General features: G+C 37.9%; 1 protein-coding gene across 2 annotated transcripts in view; it reads right to left on the minus strand.

The window, feature by feature from the left end:
* GALNT13 (polypeptide N-acetylgalactosaminyltransferase 13) overlaps positions 1–12,960 on the minus strand; it is a 362,438-nt gene that overhangs the window by 208,852 nt on the left and 140,626 nt on the right. For both annotated transcript variants that reach the window (XM_050969250.1, XM_050969251.1), the window contains exon 3: positions 8,834–9,002. In XM_050969250.1, coding sequence (XP_050825207.1) covers positions 8,834–9,002 — 169 coding nt within the window. The remainder of the gene's footprint in view (positions 1–8,833; positions 9,003–12,960) is intronic.

Genomic DNA, 12,960 nt, shown 5'->3' on the forward strand with positions numbered 1-12,960 from the left:
GTTATTTTTGCATCACAATGAGCAATATTGGAACAGTTGAGTATTTTAACTGGATAATCCTGTTAACTGGTTGCAAACACCTAAGGATTTATCTAGTTTTGTGATAACTGAGTCAAGGCTAAAAAAAATCTGATGAAATATTTAGATCAGATAGAATTAGGATTATAGATATACAATCACTTAAGGATGAACATAAAATCTTTAGAAGAACTTTGGTAGTTTAAAGGAAAAAAGTCAGAATATTGAAGTGTTTTTTTTAAAGAAATCCTTGTCAAGTAAAGCAAAATAAATCAAAAATGCAATTTCTTAGCCAAGAATTTGAGGTACAATGTTTCAAAAATAGCTACAAAAATGACCTGCAAAAAATGACAGGCCTCTGGTTTTTAATGAAGGATATAAAGAAAGTAATACACAATACCATCTAATATTACACCTACAAATGAAAGCGTTTCCAGAGCAGAAAAATAAATGCCTCAACATTTCGTTCTCATGTTAATTTTTGTTGTCAGAAGCAAAGTCACATGAACCTAAAAAGATGAGAAAATCCAATTCTAATGGGTTATACAGCATACAGGATACTCTTCAGAGTCTATTGTCAGAGACTTATCAATAGAGAAAGATTAAGGGTGATTTTTTAAGATGCTTGAGACAATTCTTAGAAAGAAAATGAAAATCATGCTTTTCTATGGTGAATTAGTGTAATTTTCAAGATTTCATACTAGTATGTGTGCCAAATCAGACTTGGAAGAGAGAAAAATTCTGAAGCGGACAATTTAGGATAGAAATTCAAAGGATACGTGCTGTTCTCACTGAGAAACACTTTTGCAGAGCACACAAGACACACAGAGGTGAATCCACAAAGGGGATTCAGACTCAGTATTGACATGGAAGATATAGGCACCTAATGTTTAGGTGCCTTGCCATCCACTAGAATCCACTGCCCCGAGTTAGACACCCAGGTTTCCTACCCAGTGCATGGAGAGTCAGACTTCTAAAAAAGGGATTCACAGGAGCCAGCAAGCTGATCAGGGAACTAGCAGTAGGAAATGGCAAGAAGAGGATATGACTTAAGCCCCCCGAGTTCCATCCCCCCCAAAAAAGGGAGTTATGCACCTAACTCTGGGCCAGAGGGAGTTGCCTCCTTCTGCTCAAGATTCACAGCTGTGAACCCTCTCCTGGAGATACACACATCCTGTCTCAAAAGAGAAGGTGCCACTGTCCTCCCACTCTACCTCTTATGCCTAACAGCCTAGTAGTTAGAGCACTCACCTAGGTTCAACTCCCCCCTTTGTTGGATGTGGAGCAGAGACCTGAGGCTCAGTGTTCTACATGCCAGGTGAGTGCCCTGCCCACCAGGCTATTCGCTATTTTGGGGTGCGTTTCTCTCAATCTCTCCTGTTGAAACTGTTCAACTTTGTCTAGAGGTATCAGATATGGACCAGCAGCCTGTCTCTGACAAAAATACTGAACCCAGCAGCAACAGCATCTGCCTCATTTTACTCCAGCTTAGCCCACAACAGGAACAGACTCTATTGAGGAACTGAATAAATACAATAAAGGGACCAGGAAGGAAAAAAAAATTGGCCGCCCTACCTGTTGCCTTCTTTATAGTTCCATTTCTCAACAGGCCAAAAGTCAAAGAGCTGATGCTCTTTGCAATAAAACTATACCATGAATGAAGAATCAGGTTATTATATGAGAATTAACAGGCCTTTTTGTACCAAGTTTCTTCTGTTGGCCCACCTTTCTCGTAGGTGTTCAGAATAAATCAGTTCACTGTCACACACAATTCAGACACTCTACTCTAGATACGAGGGTGGTAGGAATGGCACTTTGGGTAGTGGGAACTTTCATTTAGGATGCACACACACAAACTTACCACTCTTGGTAATCTGTGCAACAAGAACATTTTATTCCCTATTCATCTATGTTGCCGTGGTAACAGCAATTCAGAAAACACTGGATTTTCACAGGAAAAGCCTGCTTTTATAATCTAGCAGGTAGGGCAACTTCAACACCTAATGCAAATAAGGCGTATGCCTGTATCTTCCATGTCAATACAAATATGTCTTACTGTCATATGCTCACTACATTAACCATGAAATTATATTCCTCCTGAGTAACAAAGTATTGTAAGTTGGCACTGAAAACAATTTAACACTCGCTAAAGACACAGTGTACAGAAAGCATCTGTCTGAAGAAAGAAAAATGGAATGTGTTTTTCATCTCTCTCAATACTTTTCATCTTTAAGACAGAAGACAAAAACCTACCTTCTTTTGATCCTGGAAATGCATTTAGACATATTTCATACAGCATTAACAGAATGCTTCATTTCCCTTAAATAGAATGTAGCTATCCCCTAAATTGTAAGTTTCATCCTGTTTCACAATTTTATTTTTGTCATGCCTTACAGGAAAACAGGAAAACTTTCAAAAGAGCACTGAGTCTTTGGGTCTTACATTTTCCTCTTTTAAAGCTAAATTTCCTGTACAGAAATATCCTCTCAGTTACACTTATATACACTATTCCAGGGGTTGGCAACCTTTCAGAAGTGGTGTGCCAAGTCTTCATTTATTCACTGTAATTTAAGGTTTCACGTGCCGGTAATACATTTTCATATTTTTAGAAGGTCTCTTCCTATAAGTCTATAATATATAACTAAACGATTGTTGTATGTAAAGTAAGATTTTTAAAATGCTTAGGAAGCTTCATTTAAAATTAAATTAAAATGCAGGGCTCCCCCCCGCCCCACCCCCGCCCAACGGTGGCCAGGACTCGGGCAGTGTAAGTGCCACTGAAAATCAGTTCATGTGCTGCCTTTGGCATGTGTGCCATAGGTTGTCTACCCCTGCACTATTCAGTCCTTGATCCTTGGTTAGACCTGAAAACTGCATGGCACAGCTTAGGACAAGTATTGCAAAGCTAACCTTTGTGACCCCCAGGCTGATCTCTGGTATAAATTTGAGCAGTCTGATCTGGGCTCCAAGTTGTGTCAGCTGCCAAAGCTGTGAGGAAGAAGTAGAGGGTAGACCATTCTGGACATGGACGCTTTCATCTAGTGTGCTCCCTAAACCAAATCCAGGCTGGGTGGTGGTGTAGGAACTTCTACACCAACTCTATATTCTGCACACTAAAAAAAATAAATAAATCCACAAACAAAGTCATGCAAACCACCACCACTGCAGTGGAGAACCAGGTCCTTAGTTTTCATAAATGGATCTTTTCAGCTCTGAGCAATGAAAAAAAAAATCCATTATGCTAGCACTGCTTTCACCACAGAAGCTCATCTGCACGTGCACACAATAACTGCAGATATCACTGTACAAGGTAAGTTATAGTTTGCTAAAAATTACCACACAATTACCAGAAATATTGCCTTGTAGAGAAAAAATACTGATATAACTTTGTCATAACTGTTACCTGTGCTGACTTTCAAATGACTACAGTTCAAGGAGGTGCATATGTGCATGGTTTATGCATGAGACTTACCCTAACAGCAGTGATGTATGTGTTGTGGGGCCTGGGGGAGTTGCTTGTTTTATTTTAAATTTCCACTCAGAGCTGGAGAGGTTAATGTTTAAATCAAACATATATAAGCAGGACAATTTATGCTAAGTGAAGATTTTAAAAGCATGCATAATTGGAGATTTAGACATCTTGACAAGGTGTGTGTATTTAATTGTTTTCATTTATCTAAAAAATGTGTTGTAAGCTAAAATAATTGAGAGTTAAGTGTAGGTCATGATATTCAAGGAACATGATTTTTTTAAATGAGAAATAATTTAAAATTGATATTATTATAATTTTGCTTGCCTCATACTTTTCCTAAATAATCTAGTAATCAATCCTGACACTCACATGAGTAAATCAACTCCTGAGTACTCACATTACTCAGGTGTCTGAGCATTTGCAGAATCAGGCACTAAATTATTAGTAATAAGTACCAGCCAAACAGTTTAACTAATGAATATTGTTCTAAGGGGATACTGAAGGATTAGGGAAGATAAAGTAACATAACTGAAATGATCCTGTTTATATGCCAGCTGTTGACACTCTTGCAGAATGATGAGCCTTAGGGTAGATGAACTACTTAGACAAGCTTTATCTTCCTTCCTTATCTGTTCAGATACTAGCTTTCTTGTGGTAGCTGATACTCTATAATTCCCACATCAAAATAAAACATGGAATACATAACACATTTAATACTTAGATGTTTAATTTATCTTTCAGTTGCTCTTTTAGTATGTTCATTAAAAAAGAGAAGCATTTTATATTTATATGCAAATAAGCGTGTGAGATCAGGCATGCATGTGGATTTTTAACTACTAAGAATCTTATTTAAAAAAAAGAAAAAGTCCTTGTCAAGGAAGGGAGAGCTAGAGAGAATGCAGAGAGAGAAGAGTAGCCTATCAGAAAGTGTCCGTATAGGATTGGAAGGTCCAGCAATACTAAGGTAAAAGTGGGATCCACTTTGGAAGTCATTTGAGAAAACAAATGTAGCAATTTATTACGTTTTTAATGTGTGTGCCATTATCAGAGTATCTAGGTGGCAAAATATAAGAACAGATGAGGACTAGAGAATTGAAAGGGGAAGATAAAGGTCAGCCAGCCCCATATTTCTGTATGTTTTAAGTGACCAAAACAAGATTTATCTCCCCCCCCACACACTCCCAAACAAAAACAAATACACAAAACCAATCATCATCGTTGCAAATCCAAAACGGTTGTAACCTCATGCAGATCAAGTACCACCCAGCTCTAGTTAGGTCTGTAAGACTGGCTAGCTGTTCAGTCTATGTCTGTCACTGGTGAACCGATCACACCATCAAAGCTTCGGGCAACCATGCGACTGCTTGACTGTGTAGTGGCAGTCCTTGGTAAACATGCTTTGTAATAGGACTTCCATCCTAATACGCCTGTACCAAGGAAACCACCAAAAAATGAACCAGTGTTGATGCAGGCACTCACTGGGTTTCGCTATGGATAGCTTTATTGCTGATCTTGTCCTGCCACTTAATACGGAGCAGCTGATGAAGCCAACAAGAATCAAAACACCAATCCACCATTCTTCAGCCTTCCTCTGTGCTCATGTTTCAGTGTCCTACAATAAAGTAGGTATAACCAAGGTTCTATTGATCCATAGCTTCGTGGTAAGTTTTATGCCGTGACATCTCCACAGAGACCACTGAACGGACTGGAACTTGGCTGCTACTATATGAACATCCACAACTTTTAAGCACTCCAGCACTGTCTGCAACACTGCCAAAGTATTTAACAGTTGCCATCTGATCAGTATGCCATCTGGTCAGGTTAATACTGAGTTGGCTGTAATCTATTGTCAAAGTCTCCTGCATAGGGTGACCAGATGTTCCGATTTTATAGGGACAGTCCCGATTTTTGGGTCTTTTTCTTATATGGGCTCCTATTACCCCCAGCCCCAATTTTTCACATTTGCTGTCTGGTCACCATACTCCTTCAGGAACTTACTTCTGTCTGGCTGATAACCAAACCAAAGTGTACTGGTTCTTGCCCTACCAGATCAGCTATCAACTACAGTGATTCACAGATTGATCCAAGAAGACAATGTCATCAAGGTATTCAAAGGCATCAAAACAAAATGATGTTCAGCTCAGTGCCACTGACAGCTGCCTCCTTTAGCTTCTCTATCAGCCAATCAATAGCAAATATTGAACAAAGATTATGATAGGACGTAGCCTCGAATTCCCATGGAAACAGAAAACCATGCTATGTATCTACCATTATCTCAAAATACAGCTATTTCATTATTATTATTATCATCTATTAATAACATTATCTTCCCAGGGATGCCAAGTCACATCATCAAATCCTACAGGCTCACCTGATGCACTGAATCAAAGTATGACTGAGGTCTATTAATCAAGTGCTGCACATGTCTTAATGAATTCAAGCATCTTCTCAAAAAACTGTCTCGTGGTAAAGATTTAGTCAATAGGGGAATGACTAAGTTTCATGCCTTTGCCACAAAGTTCAGAACTGATTCAAGACATTAACTGAGAAGCAAAGTCATTCCCTGGGACCAACAACAGCATAATACATCTATAGTGGCAATTACACCCAGCCTTATTTCCTTTTTCTAACAAGAGGCAGAACACCACCCTTCTTCCAGTCAAAGATGATATTAGTAAGCCAGATGGTCTGGAAGAACCTGTGCAGTTGTGGTACAACAATACTCTCATTTGTCTTCAGTAACTCAGGTGTGAGGTTACAAAGCCCTGGGGCCTTCCCAGATTTCAATTTACAGACAGCAATCTACAATCTATCTTTAAATAGATACCAACATCTGTAAAATTTAATTTGAACCTAATGTCAACCCTTCATGCATGTAATTTCAGTTGAAAACCTCCTTAGGAGGACTGAGCCTTATTTTAAAAAATAGTATCTTTTTTACATATATCCAAAAAATGAAGTTAAGAAATTAGGGGGCTGACTTTCCACTCCATTGCATTAGCTTTATGCTTCAAGGCCCTTAATTTTTTGTTTTTATTTTATTTAAGATTTCCCAGGAATTTATCGGTGTTGTTTATTACAAAAAACATTTTAAAATGGGGAAAAAAATCAGTGCTTCAGGTTTTCCGTGTAAATATCGAGGACAAGAGAGAAATAATGCAATGGATAGAGAAGAGTGGCTTCAGAAGTGGAAGAGGTAGAGGAGGGAAGGCCATAGTCTCCTCATGCTGCCTTCTCCACCTCTTCCACTTCCAGGCCCATTCCAGAAGGAGAGATGGCAGCTCTGTTACTCAGGATACGTCCACACTACCCGCCGAATCGGCAGGTAGCGATCGATCTATCAGGGATCGATTATCGCGTCTTGCCCTGATGCAATAAATGGATCCTCGAACGCGCTCCCATCGACTCTGGAACTCCACCAGGGTGAGAGGCAGAAGCGGAGTCAATGAGGGAGCCACGGCTGTCGATCCCCTGCCGTGAAGATGGGAGGTAAGTCGAAATAAGATACGTTGACTTCAGCTATGCTATTCCCGTAGCTGAAGTTGCGTATCTTACATCGACACCGCCCCCCCCACCAGTGTAGACCAGGCCTTAGGATTCCCAGGTTACTAGGCTGCCATCTCTCCTTCTAGAGCAGGGAGCTGGGTCAAGGGAGTTCCAGCACTTCTGATTTTAGAGCTCAAGCACTGAGGTACATATATATGCACACAAGCATGCATCTTCCATGACACTGTCTTACTTTAACAGATTGAATAATTTTTTATCACCACACCTAATGTCATATGTTGGATTTTCTTAATCCAATTTTTCATGTAGTTGAGTGATCCAAAACTTGGTAACTATTGAATAAAAGGTTTTGTTAAACCTGGAAATTTTTCAGGAAAAGTTGGTAAAAACTGAAAATGAAGGGCCTTGCTTATGCTGCAGTAACTCCATTATTCCCTGGAAATAAGGACATGAACATGTTAGGGGGGCAGGAGGTAATTCTTCTTCCTATCCTCTCCTATATACACCATTGCCAGAGTTGGCCAGGTACCATACGGAGTTTTTTTCCTACCATTCACTGAACCATGACATACAGCAATGAATGGGGAATTTTGTTTGGCACAACAACTTGTAGCACCACATACAATGACAATTATTATATAAATCACATGTTTATACATACATACACACAGAGCACAATGGATGGCATACTTGCCCTTTGACTCAATTAAAAATAGCCCTTTTGAACTGAAGGAGAGTTGTGGTACTGACACTCGTAGATCTCAAAGCCGCTACATGGATTTACAACTTGAGGGCAACACACTGATTGACACCCACAAAGCCAGCACATTACAGAAAATTCCTCAAGACCATTTTGTAATGATGGCAAAGCTGAGCCAAGTTTTTTGTAACATAAAAATTACAGTAATCAGAACAGTCAGGACTTTACACAGACCTTATGATGTAAGCCATCATGCAGTCACGGGATAATTTACTTTTCTACCATTAGTGCTTCAGTGCTAGGAGCTATCTATGTGTGTGATGACTATGAATTTTCAGATAGTAAATACGGACACTTTATAACATATTCAGAGGTCTCCCTTGGAAAAAAAGTAACTATGATCCCAATTATGTAACATACATTAGATAGCTATGTCATATGCCATGATATGAAGTGATTGATGCAACCTGACATTGTACAGTACTTCATAAACTATTGGTACATCATGTGGAACACTAACGTTTTTTAATACATAAAACTTTGTATTAGAAGACAACTTTAGAGCTGGTACTAGAGAAAAAAATGTTGTTACTCACTTCTCAGGACATCTTTCTAGCCTTTGGGAATAGTTCTTACCACCTTTTTTTAAAAAAGGTAAGATTCTGATTAAGCATACACATGTTAAATCTTCACCTAATATGTTTCAATCAAAATGATTAGAGAGACTGTTTTTCCCCTCAGGTACTATAGCTGGTAACTGAGCGCTGTATAAATTGTTCAGTGCATGCCACAGTTGTCTGCTGATAGCAATTTAAAAAACATACAAATAAAAGGCACATTAGAAAATGTGACTGAGGTCTAATTCTCCTCAGTACACTGCCTTACACACACACATTTCCATTGCCATTGACAGGTATTTTGTAAGTACAGGAATATAAAAGATAAATTACTATGTTTTCAAACAGCTTCTTCAAACAACCACTGAAAATAATCAAGTATTAAACTATCAAATATTGAGCCCTATCATGCCCTGAAATCAATTAGGAATCCCAGGAAAATATCTATTGGTAAAATACGGCTCACTGTGATTTTTGAGCCACATGTGTTGAAAATTACACAGTGCATTACAAACTCACCCTTCTAATCTTACATCTGGCAAACTTCTGTTAAGTGCAATCAAGTCACTGGCCATAAGGTTAAACTGGTTGATTTTAAACAGCTCTTTCATTTTCTCCTGGTCATCTTTGGGAATGAGCACAGCCTTTCCCATTTCTCCAGGTCCTTCTTGGTTTCTTGAAATAACAGCTGTAACACAAGATAACAAAATACCCACTTTTAATATTTGTGTATTGGTTTCATTCTGCACTAATAGGAGACTTATGGCATCTATCAACAGGGGGTAATTTAGAGAAAAATAAAAGTCTGCACTCCAGACTGAGATTTCACCCATATCTGGACCTGAACTTCAATCAAGACTTTTTCTTTAATAAATAAATTAAATAAATAAATAAGAATTTCAAATACATTTTTCCGCCCACTTCTAGTTTCTGGCAGAGACCACATATAATAGTAAGGAAACATATATATAGATAGATATAATGAGAACAACAATTTATGTGTCACAGTATCATATTCCCAGTGAAATTTTGCATATACAAGAGATTTGGATGAGATTTATATAAGCATCCAAATTATCTGATGCTTATGAAAATTGAATCCAAACTCCTAACCTTTTGAAAGTCACCCTTGACTGCTATGCACATGCTGCTAAATATTCTAGCCATAAAGAAACTAATCCAGAGCGAGAAGATTGTTAACCTACGTCTTCCCAATGTGAATTATGCTACAGTATTGGTACAATAAAACAGAATACATGTTTTATATATTTATAATATATTTGATGAGAGGTATTTGTACATAAGACAGAAAATGAATATAGCACATATTAACCTAAGTTTCTCAGAATCAAAATAAAAAGTATATTGAACTTGAGATATAATTATATCATCGTATTATACAAGACAAAAAAGTGGCAAGGAACAGCCTGCTGAAAAACAACGTAATAAGTACAATCAATTTCACTATGTACCTTCAATGTGTATTTAAATGAAAAAATAAATCTCCAAGAAAATTAATATTACTAATTAATTATTTACATGTTAAATCAATCCAAAAGACAAGAGCATTCTTCTGAAAACAATCAGCATAATAAAATTGCTAGATCTTCAGTGTCAAGATTTATCTGATGATGACGACATGGATAATCAAATAAAAACATTGCAACTGTGGCCCTGATCCTACAATCAAATCTGCACAGGTATTTGACTGCAGGATTGGATTGGTTTGTTTTGATGGTTTGGCTAAGGAAGACTTTGTGTCAGTTCTTAAAGTTAATCAGAAAATACCCAGGGATATTAGTGTGACATAATTTACTAAGACATTGTTACACAACCTCAGAAGCCATTTCCCAGAATAAAAGAAACAATGAAATATTTTAACAACTTCAATTACTGTTTAAAATCTGAAACAATGCCATATTTTTATTAAAAATGGTTTCCTAAACCTGAGATTGATCTCACCTTTAAGCGGAGGTGGTGTGTGCAGGGGGCACAGTTGTCCAGCTTGCTGGGGGGGGGGGGGGAGAGGGAGAAAACAAACAAGAAGCTGCTTTGATCAACAACCCCAAAAGAGCTGGATCTCAGGAAACTGTACCAAAAGCAAAGGAAGAGGAACCCTTCTCTGAAGCACTGATGTCACCTCTGGCAAGGGCAAGAGCCAGGTCTCACTTGCCAGAGGTGAAATCCTAACCCTAATGAAGTCAATAGCAAGACTCCCAAGAGACACTCATGGGATCAGGATTTCATCCCAGGAATGTCTCCACAGCATTCCTATAAAATAGGCTGCTTAATGGGATATCCTAAAGCAGGGGTCAACAATCTTTCAGAAGTGGTATGCCGAGTCTTCATTTATTCACTCTAATTTAAGGTTTCGTGTGCCTGTAATACATTTTAACATTTTTAGAAGGTCTCTTTCTATAAGTCTATAATATATAACTAAACTATTATTGTATGTTAAGTAAATAAGGTTTTTAAAATGTTTAAGACGCTTCATTTAAAACTAAATTAAAATGCAGAGCCCCCCAGACCAGTGGCCAGGACCCGGGCAGTGTGAGTGCCACTGAAAATCAGCTTGCGTGCCACCTTTGGCACACGTGCCACAGATTGCCTACCCCTGTCCTAAAGGATGTCCCACTTATTGAACCAAAATTAAACAGCTTGATCTATTAGCTTGTCCACTAACAGCATTAACCTGAGAATTATCTGTGAGAATCCCACTCGTGAAATATTTAAACCATAAAAATAGAAAAAATACTCTCTCTTAACTGTATTAATTGTGTGACAGAACACAGTCCTATAAACCATTACAAAACCAATCAACTGCAATGAACTCACTCAAAGCTTTTTGAAGGATTTAATTACACTAACCAATTAGCTTCTGATCCTGGGGAAAAAAAACAACACGCGCAACCCAGTTTTGCACATTAAATTGCAGAAATTTATAATGCAATATTAGTCCTCAGTTTCCTGTTCATTTCCATCCATACTTGGCTTGAAAAAATATGAACGTAATAAAAATGGAACTAGGAAGCATTAACACTGCCTGCTAATAACTAAGTGTAGGTAAATAAGCATAAAACCCAGCATTTATACCATGCCATTTAAAATCTGACACAAATCAATAAAAGCAAAATCTTTAAAGATCCCTCCACCTTAGCTTATTCCCTGATACATAGAGAAGTCTACCAAGAGAGAAATGGAATATATGAATGTGAGATCTCCTATTATATCTTTATAGAATGAATTTGGGATGGTTGCATTACTCATGGCTGGCAAAGCCACAAATGAGTTATGCAAGTCATCACAAACTGGTGTAGATAAATGCTTGTTAGATCAGATATTCAGTATATGTCACAGGTTATGGGGGGTAGGAGCCCACAACTGCAGGAATGGTTAAGGGAGTTAAATCTTTTTATAGGAACTAGAGAAATAATTTAGAAGTCTATACAATTTAATGATAATATCCTTCCTATAGGATGTTTAACTATTCCCATTTTGCGTAGGACTGCCCACATGGAAAAAAGTCTCACCGAATTTAATAGAGGTCTTTAGAAATATTGTGTGCCCATACATAAACCAAACTATCTTCATGCTTAGCTTGCCAATGAAGTTCATGGATCATGACTTCCTCCTCAGCAGGCTGTGCAGTATTTGCAGTATTCCAATATCCACATGGATCTCCCAATATTTTTCAGAGAATACAGTGGCTTACTTTTCAAAAGGTTCCCATTTCTATTTGTCTGTTCATGTTTTCGGTTCCTTAGCATTGGAATGAACTGGATTGGTTTTGGAAAAAAAACAAAAAACAAAAAACACAGAGCATAAATGCCTGGAGGAAGCTGTTACTTATCAGAGCCTCTGTAGCCAATTATTCATTACAATTGCCTATGCTTGCAACAAAGAAAACAAACACCTGTAAAAGCCTTTCCAAATCATCATTGTTCCACAGGAGATGAAGGACTTCTGAGCAGACTGGAGAATGATGGATTCACTAAACAAATTAGACATTAGTCCTTGTTCAGTAAATTTAATAGAAATGAGCTTAGAAGTTTGGCTTTTTTATATATATATATATTATGGACTACAGATAGTGTACGTAGCATTTGACCACACCACAGAAATCTCGGCTCCCCAGTTCTAGCTTACACTTTAATTGAATAAAGAATATAGTACAACTCATTTTAAAGAATCCATCTATTATGCTCATTTTGATCAATATCAGCACCTTTATACATTGCAAGAGGAAGAATTACATTAGGTTTCACTGTGACTGTGACCTAAAATGAAATCAGAGGGATTCTTAAAACTGGGGCCACTTTAGAACTGCAAGTGGTGATTCTGAAATTTTAGGTCTGCTCCATAAAGTTTCCTGTTTCTATGTGCATATGACAGGCTCACTGTTTAACGTGCATCAGGGTCAGCAGCATCCTCCCTAGAGCTAAATACACTATGCACCAGAACTACAACTAAATGCTCATTTGACATTTATAAAATGGCTTTTCTGAGTCTGGGCAGTTGCTGGTTCTTTAGATCTGGCTCTGGGGAAGGAATGATAAGAAATTATAGTGCTCTATATGCTTCCTAATCATTGGGCTTTACCTTGGAAAACACACTTAGCCCACAAGAGAGGAAGAAGTAGTCATGTA

This window comes from Gopherus flavomarginatus, chromosome 10 (genome assembly GCF_025201925.1).
Source record: "Gopherus flavomarginatus isolate rGopFla2 chromosome 10, rGopFla2.mat.asm, whole genome shotgun sequence".
NCBI lineage: Eukaryota > Metazoa > Chordata > Testudines > Testudinidae > Gopherus > Gopherus flavomarginatus.